The sequence below is a fragment of the Sclerotinia sclerotiorum genome, genomic scaffold, assembly GCF_000146945.2.
Source record: "Sclerotinia sclerotiorum 1980 UF-70 scaffold_33 genomic scaffold, whole genome shotgun sequence".
In the NCBI taxonomy this organism is placed as follows: domain Eukaryota; kingdom Fungi; phylum Ascomycota; class Leotiomycetes; order Helotiales; family Sclerotiniaceae; genus Sclerotinia; species Sclerotinia sclerotiorum.
In genome coordinates, this window is record NW_001820803.1 from 1 (window position 1) to 13426 (window position 13426).

Here is a 13426-nt window from a genome sequence, read left to right on the forward strand (position 1 = left end):
TTAAGCACTTCAATAAACATATTGAAAATAGGAAAATGGATAGATATCAAATGCTAATATTTGATAGATATGAAAGTCATAAATCATCAACATTTTAGGAATATTATAAAGAATACAATATTATATTATTTAGTTTATTATCTCATTCTTTGCATTTAATTCAATCACTCGATATCGATTGTTTTGGTCCTTTAAAGTATTCATATAATCGACAAATCGAGAACTTTATCAAAGTATATATTATTTATATTATCAAAACCAAGTTCTTTCAAATCTTCAAAACTGTATATATCGAAGCAATATCTATATCAAATGATAAAACTGGGTTTTGCGAAGCTGGGCTAATCCCATTTAATCCGGAAATTGTATTTTCAAAGCTAGATATTCGAATAAGAACTCTATCAAATAGATCAATATCAATCGATCCTAATATATAACAATCTCAAACACTTTATAATCCAATTGAAGCTTTTTCTCAATTCATTTTAATAAAAAATCGTATTGCTTAATATCAAGGGAATTCACTTACTCCAATATTTAAAACAATTACAGTTTTAGCTAAAAGTATAGAACTTTTAACTTATACAAATACACTTTTAGTTGCTAAGATTTATAGTCTTTGTAAAGCAAATGAAGTATTTAGTAAACATTGAAGAATTAGAAAAACTTTAATACAAAAAGAAGAAGTACTTTCAATAGAAGATAAGCATAATATATTAGAACAAAAGAATATAGAAGTGTCACGATTCACCATTAGGATTGATGGTGTTACGATGGTAGCAAACTGATTAATTAGGAGAGCTTAGGCCGTGTGCAAACACGATCAGATTTCATCGAATTAGTATGTGATCTTGGTCACCTGAAGATCGTATGCGCACGCACCATCAGAAATCGCGTGATAAGGAGTCTTGAGGAGCCAGAAAGCTTTTAGGGGCCCCCTTTATTGTTCAGTATATAGTCAGAGTAGTTTCATAGTTTAGGAGCTTCGTGCTCAACTTAGTTATCAATTAGTTTACCTACATTCTACTTGATCTAGTAACGACTTCACTCCCAAGTGAAGACTAGTGATAAAGCCTTAACCCACAACTACCAACCAGACGAAACCTCAGGCAGCCGCTGCCTCCGGTACAGTATCGTTACAATTGGATGAATATGAAAGTTATAAATCAATACCTTTTCAATTATATTGCAAAACAAATGATATAATTGTTAAAAGGAATAGAAGTTACCGGTACTAATCACGTGTCGTGATTAGTAATACGGTTACCTAAACAGGCTAGATTAGACGAACCATAAGCAGGCATATTGGTCCCCTCAGAGGATACTAAGAGGAGATTAATATGCCTACACACGTAGTAATATAGTCAATATAGAGGCCTCTTCCACCCAATCTTTTAATAATAATATATATAAAGCTATTAATGTATTCTAATCATTTAACTCAATTATTTGATATTGGATGTTTTAGTGTCCTAAAATGTTTGTATAATAGTCAAATTGATGGATTTATCAAGGCATATATCAATTATATTAAAAGATTGGGTGGAAGAGGCCTCTATATTGACTATATTACTACGTGTGTAGGCATATTAAGATCTCCTCTTGGTATCCTCGGAGGGGACCAATATGCCTGCTTATGGTTCGTCTAATCTAGCCTGTTTAGGTAACCGTATTACTAATCACGACACGTGATTAGTACCGGTAACTTCTATTCCTTTTAACAAATTATATCTTTAAGGTTGAATTCTTTATAGCTTTCAAAGTTGTATATCAATAATCAATTACATCTCAGAATATAAAAGCTGGGTTTCGAGGAATTGGATTAATATCATTTAATCCTGAAGCTGTACTCTCAAAATTAGATATTCGAATTCATATAACGTAACTTATGGTGAACCGGGTCATATGGGGAACCGGGTCACAAAATTCAATTCTCTCTATGTGATCTTGTTCTACGAGCTACACATTCATCCAATTCCAACTCTAAATCACTTGAACTACTCTCTGGCTCTTCTTCTTCAGTCTCCTCTTCTAATTCTTCAATTGGACGTTTACGTGGTCGCCCTCGTGGCTTTTTCTCCTTCGGTTTTTCCTCCGCCTTACATACCATTTTCAGTACTTCCTCACTACTAAAGACAAATTGACCTTGTAATTTGACTCTTTTGCCTTTAGTTCTCTTCTTTCGAGTCTCAATTACTTCCTGAGCATCAGCGAGCTGTTTCCGAAGTAGGGCTATCTCAGCATTTTGAGATTCTACAAGCCTAGTCATTCTCTTGGTATATCGACGAGTTAGTGATGCAAGAGAATCATTATCTGCTAGAGCTTTATTAAAGGTTTGATTTGCTTGCCTTAGCTCTGTTCCATCTGGAGGAGAGCTCCTGAGTATAGATAAGTCTAGATCTTGATTGGACATTCTCATTTGTGGAGTAGAAGGTTGCTGGGAGGAGTTAAATGGTAATGAATCGAGTACTTTTCGTAGGGCAAAAGGTACTAAACCAGCTCCTCTCCAATTAGCTTTAATATTAGAAGAATTCAGTGCTTTTTTTCTAATATTTTGAAAGAGTTCTACCCATTCAGCTCTTTGAATTCGCTTTACACCAGCTCGAGAATATCGATCGACCTCTAAAGCATGATATCGTTTCATTAGCCCATACACCGTAATATCAAGTGATTGAAGCAAGTAGGAGCAATGAGGAGGTAATATAAGTAAATCGATTTCCTTCTCTATATAGAAAGCAATAAAGCTGCTTGTAATATGACTTGAATGGCCATCCATGATCAAAAGTCGAGGTCGGTCATCTGATACTTTCTTGGATTCTGGTTCGAAAACCCTTTTTAACCATTCTAATCCATGACTATTTGAGGTCCATCCATTTGTACTCGTAGAAAACTGCCAGCTTTGAGGCGTGTCCTTTGGAATCCATACAGAATTCGTATTCTGAGCCTTAAAAATGATCATAGATGATAGAGCCTTTCCAACTGCATTGACACATTCAAATGCAGTTATCCATTCTTGCTTGCCAGCTGTAACTTTCCAATTCGATTTCTGAGTAGAATCGATTATAATACGTATACTTTGAGTACTTCCAACTCCAAATCCGGTTTCGTCTATATTATATATATCATCTAATTCATACTTTCGTTCAATAAGACGTATACAAAACGTATCAAACCAAGTCTGAATATTCTCCGGAGTTGTTTCTTTAGTCCGATTAGACTCTAATTGATGTGAATAGCATATTTTAAGTTCTGGATGTCGTTTTTGGAATCTATAGATCCATTTGTGGCCTATAGGTGGAATTTCTGTCGAGGTAGGAATTCGAGATGATGCGACCTGAATGCGTCGAAGACGAATTTCGTCGGCCATTTCCTTCACCAACATAGATGTAGCAGGGAATCCAGTGATGGTAAATCGTGAAATCCATTGTACAAGAGTATTTTCTTCTGCGTTTGAAAGAATTTGAGCCATTTCGTGGGATTGAGTATGTGATTTCCTTCCAGCGACTCTAGCTATGAGAGTTGACTTAGGAACTTCAAAATACTCTGCAGCCTTTCTAATTGATTTAAAGTCCTTCAATTGAAGTGCAATAATAGCATTCTGTATCTTCTCTTCAATTTGAGAAGGCGTAAGAGGTGATTCGGTATGCATAGCAAAATTTGTTGGGGTTTGAAGTCAGTGATGGGCTAAATGTGACCCGGTTCCCCATATGACCCGGTTCACCATAAGTTACGTTACTTATTCCCCCTTTTCTTAATATAGATTCTTAGATCTCTCAAACATCTTACAATCTAATTGAAGCTCTTTCTCAATCAACTTTAGTAAAATCTCAAATAAGTTGTTATCAATCAAGTTTTCCTATATCTATATTCGAAGTTGTACTAGTTTTAATTAAAGGTATAAAGAGATTAGTATATGAGAATATACTTTTAAATATAGAAAATCATATATTTCGGAAGACAAATAAGGTATTAAGCAAATGTTGATATAGTGATTGGTGATGTGACGGTAGTGATTAGGTTATCTTAGCAAGTTGAAGAATAGCTTTTTATCAATTATTGTTTGATGTATGGTGAAGGCACAAAGATCATTTGCATAAAGTTTTTAAATTTACTCGATGAAAATTTAACGATGAGAGTTTTTCCCAGAGTGCAAGAGACAAAAAAACAGATCAGCTCCCTAAACACTGTTGTCATCCTGTCCCCATCTTGTATCAGCCTCCCAGTTCAGCCTCTTGCCACCGTCACTAACCTCGAACAATTGTGGCTTGATTTCAGAGCAAGGTAAGAAACTTATTTGGCAGGATTGTGGTTAAATGAAAGATCCCGTGGATTAACCAATCTATTTTCATCGTAAATATCAGATGATTGAGATGGGTATGATGATTGGGGTGGATACGATAATATTTGGTGAGGATGATATAGAGGATTGCTCGAAGATGACGGTGCAAGTGTTGTGGCTGTAGATGGTGATGACAGTATACTCTGATGCGAGATCGAACGTGAATAAAACGAAGGATTCATTGCTAATGAATTATTGTAAGGACTTTGGTAAGGAGTAGTATATGATTGTGATGGTATTGGATACCCATATCCTATTTCTGCTTCAAAGAAAGTTCTTTTGCGATTAGGATTCTCGGGACAATATGGAACCGCTTGTGTAATTGATTCGTGATTGCCGACTTTATCTGAATCGTCACGTGGCCAAGCAGCAAAATGTACACCATGTTCAGGATGATAGGAATCTACCAATGTTAATAATTTCTATTGAAACCCTCATATAAAGAAACTCACTTACCTAAATGAGGAGGAATGCTTGTTGGAAATAAATTCTTCGAATGAGTCTTCATTCCACCGACAGCCTTTAACGTTTGAAGATAATTCGGCAAGGTATCGTTGGTAATGTTTGAATTAGAGCTCTCTCGTTGCTGTATTGGAGCGCGAAACTCATCCACTAATCTTTGGCCAGATAGCTTCACACTTTCCAAAATTAATTTGGTTGAACAGAACTCCGTGTCTTCTTTAAGCTTGCGTCCGTCGGGTCTCCAGGATACTACAACGTTGATATCAATATCAACTTCGATACTTAAACGAAGCCAGAGTCGACGCAAACGTTTTGTAGCAACTTTTCTAAGTGCACCAATATCGATATTCGTTATTGTTGACTCTAGATGAAGAGCACCTATAGTTCTACATTCGGATGCAAAATTCCAGAGACGGTTTTCAGAAGTATAAGTTTCGGCATCTTTATTTGGAATGCATATATCGATAGGAAGTAGGTTCAAAATTTTGGCATTTATATCAATGTCAAAGTAGATATCAACAGTCTGAATGCCATCTGGAACAAGGATTCCCTAGAAAGCCATTAGTCAATAATCCTACTCAATCTTCCATAGATATGATTACCTCAGTCATGATCCTTTCGGCACAATCATAGAATTTGGGTAGCTCGGCATCTTTAGCAGGAACCTTGATCTGCCGATTAAGCTCTGTACAAGGACATTTGACCACTCGAGCCAGAGTCATGCGAGCATATCGACCTCTGACTAGTTGAGGATGATTGATCCAGTAATGCAGACCGTGAACTACCGCGTTCCTACAAGTGTTTCCAGATTAGCTTCTTTCAGTCCGAAATTCCCCTTGCGTTGAATTGGTACTTACAATGACTGTCCCACCAAATGAATTACTTTTTCATCATTGCTGATGATATTCTTTTCTTTAAGCATAGCGCACAAGTTATGTGCCATACCAGGCACCTCGGAATTCCCTCCTGAGATTACAATAAGATCCAAAGGTCTAATTATCTGAGCAAGATGCTCGCCGATGCGTCGGCAAGTTTCATCAATCGGTGGTTCCATAATATAAGTCATATCCTCCCTTGTTATTGAGTTAGCAATTGAAGATCACATCATAGAAAGCTAACGATAAACTCACTCTGTTAATACAAATTGATCTTTGCCATCTGGTACACTGAATGGATATTCTTCATCCCCAAAATCTGTTGTCCATTGTGGCTTTGATTGTAGGTGGAAACGATTCACAAACGGGTCAAAGAAGGCCTGCTCTTTATCTGGAGTCATACTGATGTCGAGTTTGGCACGCAAGAGATCAATGAATCGTTCATCAAATGAATCCCCTCCAATCGCAAAGCCTATAGTATCATTATCAGCATTAGATATACGGTTTTGGTTCTTATAATATACCTAAAGGGGCACTCAATTCGTTGATCGCAGGTGGTCCTCCATCATATTTGAAACAGATCTCGGAGGTGGTTATATCCTATTTATCATGAGTTAGTCAATCCACTTCTATTTGAACCAGATCACTCACAGTTGTACCAGCTCCAAGATCAAATATCCCAACTGCGATGGTATAGTTCTGCTTTTTCTTAAAGATACTCTCTCTAGCATCGCTGATGATATCCTCGATTGTTGGCAGATTTGCATAAGCAACACAATCGCTTTCACCATGGATATATATATTGTCAAGACAACCTGCTCTTTTAATCAATGCTCGAAAGTTCTGCACTTCCTCAATCTTGTAATACTGAGGCACTGAAAATACCCAGCCTTTTGTAGGCTGCTGTCCACCGCATTCCTTGATCGCATGCTCGATGGCGAACCTCAAGAAGTCTTCTGGGATCTGCTGTACAGATCTCAGGTGGAGATCATTCGCTGCCGCAACCAGGGCAGCATAGGCATAACCATAGCTTTCGGGATCTGGTAGAAGGGCAATCTTCACTCCAGATACAAGTTTTTGACGACGGTTTGGTTTAACGTAACCAAATGCCACGGGTTTGGCCGGTTCATCGCCATCGGTTTCGTATATAATGTTTGTTGGCGCTTGAGAAACAAGAGATGGGGTACCTGCTTGCGCTCCAGGATAGTTTCCGATTTCTCTGCAATCTTCACCGCCTTCGATACTACAGGCCATACGAAGACCTCCGGTGCCAAAATCGATATAGATATAATCTAGTAGACCTTTAATTTGTTTTGGGCGACGTATGCCAGAGTTGGTAGTCATTTTAAAATATTGATGTATGAGGTTGATAGTATATCGAAGAATGAAGCAGACATTAGAAGTATCACGGTGACAGATAGACTTCTAGGTAATATGATAATATTCTACAAAGGAGGGAAGAAGGTGCTAGGAGATACACTGTTTGTATAGACAGTGGAAGCCGTATGCTAATGTAGGCTAACTGGAACGGGTTATGAACCCGTGACAAGAAGGGAGATGCTATTTGATATACATATATCGAAATTGAATAGGTACTAGAAATTAGATGAGTTATTTTGTATAGAAAAGAAAGACTTTCAGTCACATACAGTCACTTTCTCGTTGACCCCACCAACTGCCACAACGCCGGAACGCCTGCCGCTGCCATCCCCCGCAGATTGTGCGGAAGACAGAGGGTACACGTGAGATGGGTAGATATGGGGCTTCAGGTACGATAATGGTGGAGGTAAAAGGATACATCCTGCGTATATTTGGATAACAGGGAAGCAGCCGAAAACAAAAATAGCTCAGGGCGTAAGCAACCTGGGGCCAGAGATGAGTAATAGGAAAGAGAGAAGAATACGGTAAAGGATGAACTGAGACGGATTAAGTGGTAGTACTATGAGATGAAACGAGCATACACTAGTTGACTCGTTCTATTTTCTTATATGAATTCCAAGTTCCTAATCAAAATTGTAACATCGCCATTATCACTGAATGTTAACTTGGCACTACCGGCTCATTGTCGAACCATGTTCTGTCCAAAAGTGTGCCCTGTTCCTTTCAAAGTGAAGATGGAATTCTGTATAGCTTGTTGATGCTTTGTGAGCCGAATAAGTAGAGAAATAGAGTACGAGGTAAGGAACTAAGCGCAACCTGGCATGTGTTGGCCTAATTTAGTCGGGGCTCGGAAGTCCCTGCACAATAACCCTTAAACAAATTAAGCATCCGCAAACTCGTTCAAGGATATAGAAGCTGGCCATTCTCCCTATCTTTCACGATAACCACATGTTTGTCCATCTTCAATCCCTCATCCTCAATTCCGTAAAATCCAGTTATGGGAATACTAATCAGTACACTTGATTCTGAGGTTTAACCTTTCCTCAATCAACACAGTCTTATATGTTTACATTCTTACTTGTTACAGCAACTGAACATTTATCACCAAAGCGTACAAGGATTTGTGGGTGTTATCAGACAAAATGACCCTGTAGGACACCGCGTCGAAATCATTTGGAAAATGCTAACAATTATACAAACATAGACCTTCGCACAGCTAATTGAACGAGCAACGAAGTCGAGCGATCTGGTCGCCTCTCAATCGAATCTGCAAGCTATTATGCAGTATGTGCATTCTAGGCCCTCCTGCTCCGACCGGACGAACGATGACACAGGCAGAGCTCCAAAGCCTGCCCACCCGAACAAATACTTTCTAGCATTCGTTAACAACTTCAAACAGCGCCAAATCCCAATTCAAGAATTACTTCAGGAAAGACTTCCGAAATGGACTGAAGATCCTTTCTCTTTCTGGGGACGTGTCGATCCCTTGTCTCAATTGTCTCTGCCAACTGCCCTCCGACGTCTGTGTGTCCATATTGAGAATTTCGATGAGGAAATAACTGTTAGTCCAATACGAAGACGGCTCTCTCTAGCTAGGCTGAATGAATTTCGAGAAGTTATAGAAATTAGGATTGAATATCTAGCTCGAAGTTCACAAATAAAGGTCAAGAGAGGTGCTACGTACAAGTCAATCTCAATCGACGTTTTATCCACATTGGCCTGCGAGACGTCTGGAAAGGTTAATGTGAAGTCTAAACTATTATCACGACTCCGAGCCGGCGAAAGGTACAGTCGATTACAAATCGGGATGCTCCTCGCTCTTGGAGATGTTCCGTTTGATGGAATGTGAGTATTTCGTGTTGCCCTTATCAAATTGCTGTTCTTCATCTGATATCTTGCAGGGAAAGATGTTCCTGGGATGAGTTTGAAATCATTGCACAATACTGCGACACTGTTTCCCCTGACTTCATATTGGAACTTGGCAAAGTAGCAACTGTGTTAAAGAAGGCAATTTGGGATAGTGAGCTCAACTTTACGGAATTGGATCTTATCATCACATCACTTTTGTCGCCTACATCTCATCCACATAAAGAGCCAATCTCTCACAGTATGCCTTCCTGTTCTACAACTATCCCTCAAGAAGTTCTATTGGTTTAACGGTTTCCACAGGACAATCTGAGAGGCCTTCGAAACGAAATTCTGAAAGTTACGGTCAGCAAAATAAGAAGCAATGCCGGGATACACAAATCCGCCTGGACGAGACTATAACTCCGTATGATACAAGGGACGGAGACCTACGAGAAAGCACGCAAGATGAACAACGACTTCAATCTTGGCAGGATACCAACAATTCGATGGGCATTACTAATCATGATGATAATGCTTCCGATACAACTCCGCCCTCGCACGAGTTGCTCGTCAGCAATAACCATTTTCCTAACCCTGCGACACGATACAATAACAATGGGAATACGTACACCTTTCGTTCTGGTTCGTATGATTTTGATCCACATTCGACAACAAGGCAAGAAGCTGATTCCTGGTTTGATGATGATCCTGCTGCCTTGATAAGATTAGGTAGCGACGAAAGACGTTCTGTTGAACATAACGATAATTCGGCTGCTCTACCAGGCATGGGTCAGGAATTTGCTTTCACCTTTATCGATGATCCGGCTGCTCTAGTGGGCATGAGCCAGGAATTTCCTTTCCACTTCGTTGATGACCCGGCTGCGACGTTAAGCACAAGTGACGAGAATCTTGGGTAAATAGAAGCAATGGGTTTTGATTATAATGTTGATTCAAATACAATTCACCAATAGATCCTTAATGAAAACGTGAATTGTAGACTAAGGCAATCTCCATTACAAACCAGTGTTTGCATTAGTATACACAGTAAAACGGTGGCGTGTATTGAGGTCGGTACGACTTGCCGTACGTATTATATAGTAGAAAATTAACGGTCGTACATATTACCTTATAGGGAAACTAGTGAAGATATACTAAAATATGAAAAATACTGAAACAGAACTCTAAAAATATATCAAAAATGGGCTAAGCCTTCATAAGCTAGATTAAGTCTATTTGGTAGATTAATTGATTCGATAAAGAGTCTAATACACTTTTGTAGCTTAAAATTCTGGAAAAATGTAGGAATATTGATGATTTCAGTATTATTGAATGGTAAAATTGAAGGGTAGTTACGTTTATCAAAATGTGGTGATAACCTCAAATGCGGGATCTTCTGCACCAATAGGAATTCCGTATTTACGTATCCTTTCACTGGTGTCCAATATTATCCAATATTATCCAAAAATTCAATACTTCCAGTGATATGGAATTCATCACCACCTATATAAATAGTTTGGAAATATTCGATATGTACCACTGTACTGACGTATATATTGAATAAGGGAAATACTAACGCAAAGACTGTTACAAACTATATACTGACGTATATGCTCAGGTCAGTGTCAAGATCCAATCACGCCTTGGAAAAACATTTCAAGAGCGCGACACCACCACCTGCTTGAGGATACTCTATTACTAGATCTCCATCCAGGATGATTGCCTGACCAGGTTGTAGATGTACGTCTTTTGCATTAGTCTTGATGATCTGATTGGGATTCATCAGATGAGACCCCTCCACAATCCTAAAGAAGCCGTTCTGTGGACCAAGGACTCCTTCTATAGCCTTGTATACGAAAACCCGACCTCGCCCTGCTTTAAATCGTTGCAATTGGTTTGGGTTCTGCATCCAAATAACAACATCGGCCATGTATGTCTTCGCATCTTTATACGCTCCATTCAATAAAGTCTTGAGGTATTCATCGTTATCAAGCTACTAGGTCAGCTTTCACAGTCTGGCCACAAAAGGGTTAACCCACATCAAGCCCATCATGTAGAAGACTATTAATTTTCTCCCCCCAGCCTAATCTCTCAAACCCTAGATCAGAAGTGCTTTGCTGAAGCTTTTGCAAGTTTTCCACCGAAATTTCTGCTTGCGCCGCCTCAATCTTATCGCGAGTGGGAGGTGTGCCATCGAGTATCTTATATCCAGGATCGGTCGGAATCGCTTCTGCCGACATTGCCAGTTCAGGATAAGTAATCGGAAGATGCGAAGATGAGTTGAAGAGTAGTAACGTAGTTGATTATAAATATAGCCAGGTGTTAAAAGAGTCTATAGGAAACAGTGATTCAATCTTATATAGCGATGCAATTCACGTGATCTCTTTATTTTCAACAACCTGATTAATTTTTTAGAGCTACCAATAACGAAATCCTCTATTGCCCACTCTTTAAATTCATTATTAGAAAAAACACCGATGGTTGGCTACATGGTGCATTCTACAAGAGCCAAGATTGCGACGTCAATTTTGCCTGATGTTCTTGCTTAGTTTTGCTAGGGCATAGGTAAATTATAAGTTGCTTATGGTCTGGAACGTTACAGACCAATATCAGGTGCTCCAGAATCACATGAGCAGTCACGTGAAGAAGCGAAGGAGCGAGATTCGAATCTCGCTCCTTCGCTCCAACGTACTAGCAGAACACGAAGGTCTATATAACCAGGATGGATCTTATTATTGTAGAGCTTCGTGCTCAAGATGAATCATTTAGTACAACCTACTATAGTTACGAATTGCAATCATTACTGTCGTTACTTAAGTCCCTGCTTGACGCCTAGTTATAAACCACTTCGAGAGCCTAGAACACTTCCACGTGATCGGGACGGCAACCCTCGTAACAACTATAATTATATAATTAGTAATTTATCTCAGAAAATAACAACAAAACATATTGATTGATTGATTGATTGATTGATTAAATTAACGTCTACACTGAGTCTATGACTATCTAAGACGGCTAGGTGTAACGATACTGTACCGGAGGCAGCGGCTGCCTGAGGTTTCGTCTGGTTGGTAGTTGTGGGTTAAGGCTTTATCACTAGTCTTCACTTGGGAGTGAAGTCGTTACTAGATCAAGTAGAATGTAGGTAAACTAATTGATAACTAAGTTGAGCACGAAGCTCCTAAACTATGAAACTACTCTGACTATATACTGAACAATAAAGGGGGCCCCTAAAAGCTTTCTGGCTCCTCAAGACTCCTTATCACGCGATTTCTGATGGTGCGTGCGCATACGATCTTCAGGTGACCAAGATCACATACTAATTCGATGAAATCTGATCGTGTTTGCACACGGCCTAAGCTCTCCTAATTAATCAGTTTGCTACCATCGTAACACCATCAATCCTAATGGTGAATCGTGACACTAGGAGCTTTGCAGGCTTCTAACAATAATACATGGGGGGTAGCTGGCCTTATTCGACCGTAGCTAATACAGGTTGGGGAGATTGAAAGCCTCAATCTTCTAATGTTTGAATGGGGGAAGTGAAAACTAATACTAGGGGACCAAGCCCGCCTTACAGATACTCTCGTATTCAAATAAGAGGAATAACAAATGAAATGTAATGAAATTTGACATTGGGGTGATTGCCCAAATTGACCAAATTGACCAAGTTGACCAAATTGACCAAATTGACCAAATTGACCAAATTGACCAAATTGACCAAATTGACCAAATTGACTAAATTGACCAAATTGGCCATAATTGATCAATTCAATCACAATCTTCCGGTCCACCCCCTTCTTCTCCGCCTTCTTCCTCTTCTTCTTCATGCATTCTATTGAGGTGCCATGATCTAGTGGCTATTCTCGTCGCTTCGATGAATTCGAGGGTCTTGATGATTCCTGCTTTAGTGTGAAGCAGATATTTCATGGTAGGTCGGACTATGGGGTTATCCTTATTGAGGGTTTTCCTTGCCATTTTATATAAAGGACAATTGAGCAGAAGATGATCAGGAGATTCCTTTCCCCTACATCTACAATTGTTATTAGAGGAGATACCGAATTGTTTCAAATAAGATTTGAAGTATCCGTGTCCAATTTTGAGTTGGAACAGAGCACAGATTGTGCTTCTTTTGATGTTTCCTGGAACTCTGATTTTTGAGCTGATCTTGTTGACCTCCTGGGATCTTGGCAGCATATGCATGTATATTGCATGATGCATATAAGGAGCAAACAAAACTCAACTTTTAATTCATTCTTTCCTTTTTGGTATACTGTTTGTTTGCTTTCAATATTTTGATTTCAAAGCACTTTAATTCCGAAGGCTGAATATCTAACCTTATTCCTTCATTTTTTTTTTGAATATATACTCGCAGCTTAACTGCTTAGCTAGAGGATCAATGAATTCAATCTGATACTCTTTCTGGTCTTAAGAAACCCAACAGATCTTCCAGGGGTAGTTTCTTGAATATGTTGACGATGGTTGATGAAAATTGTTAGTGTTAAGGATAGCTATCCAGTTCTCT

The 13426-nt window shown here is 39.0% G+C and overlaps 5 protein-coding genes across 5 annotated transcripts; 1 reads left to right on the forward strand and 4 right to left on the reverse strand.

Annotated features, from left to right (window-relative positions):
- Positions 1-1927: 1927 nt before the first annotated feature.
- On the reverse strand, positions 1928-3469 carry SS1G_14370 (hypothetical protein; the record flags this gene model as incomplete). The annotated part of the gene is made up of 1 exon (XM_001584551.1): positions 1928-3469. One exon carries the CDS (start codon positions 3467-3469, stop codon positions 1928-1930), a length of 1542 nt encoding a protein of 513 aa, XP_001584601.1.
- An 888-nt stretch (positions 3470-4357) lies between these two features.
- On the reverse strand, positions 4358-7020 carry SS1G_14371 (predicted protein; the record flags this gene model as incomplete). Its single annotated transcript, XM_001584552.1, has 7 exons — positions 4358-4523; positions 4792-5351; positions 5404-5593; positions 5659-5874; positions 5932-6148; positions 6201-6276; positions 6328-7020. 7 exons carry the CDS (start codon positions 7018-7020, stop codon positions 4358-4360), a joined length of 2118 nt encoding a protein of 705 aa, XP_001584602.1.
- A 1843-nt stretch (positions 7021-8863) lies between these two features.
- On the forward strand, positions 8864-10076 carry SS1G_14372 (predicted protein; the record flags this gene model as incomplete). Its single annotated transcript, XM_001584553.1, has 4 exons — positions 8864-8901; positions 8958-9163; positions 9226-9817; positions 10037-10076. The coding sequence occupies 4 exons, from the start codon at positions 8864-8866 to the stop codon at positions 10074-10076; spliced, it is 876 nt and encodes a 291-aa protein (XP_001584603.1).
- A 461-nt stretch (positions 10077-10537) lies between these two features.
- Positions 10538-11141, reverse strand: SS1G_14373 (predicted protein; the record flags this gene model as incomplete). The annotated part of the gene is made up of 2 exons (XM_001584554.1): positions 10538-10894; positions 10941-11141. The coding sequence occupies 2 exons, from the start codon at positions 11139-11141 to the stop codon at positions 10538-10540; spliced, it is 558 nt and encodes a 185-aa protein (XP_001584604.1).
- Positions 11142-12131: 990 nt separating this feature from the next.
- SS1G_14374 (predicted protein) lies at positions 12132-12731 on the reverse strand (the record flags this gene model as incomplete). Its single annotated transcript, XM_001584555.1, has 2 exons — positions 12132-12266; positions 12480-12731. 2 exons carry the CDS (start codon positions 12729-12731, stop codon positions 12132-12134), a joined length of 387 nt encoding a protein of 128 aa, XP_001584605.1.
- Positions 12732-13426: the final 695 nt, after the last annotated feature.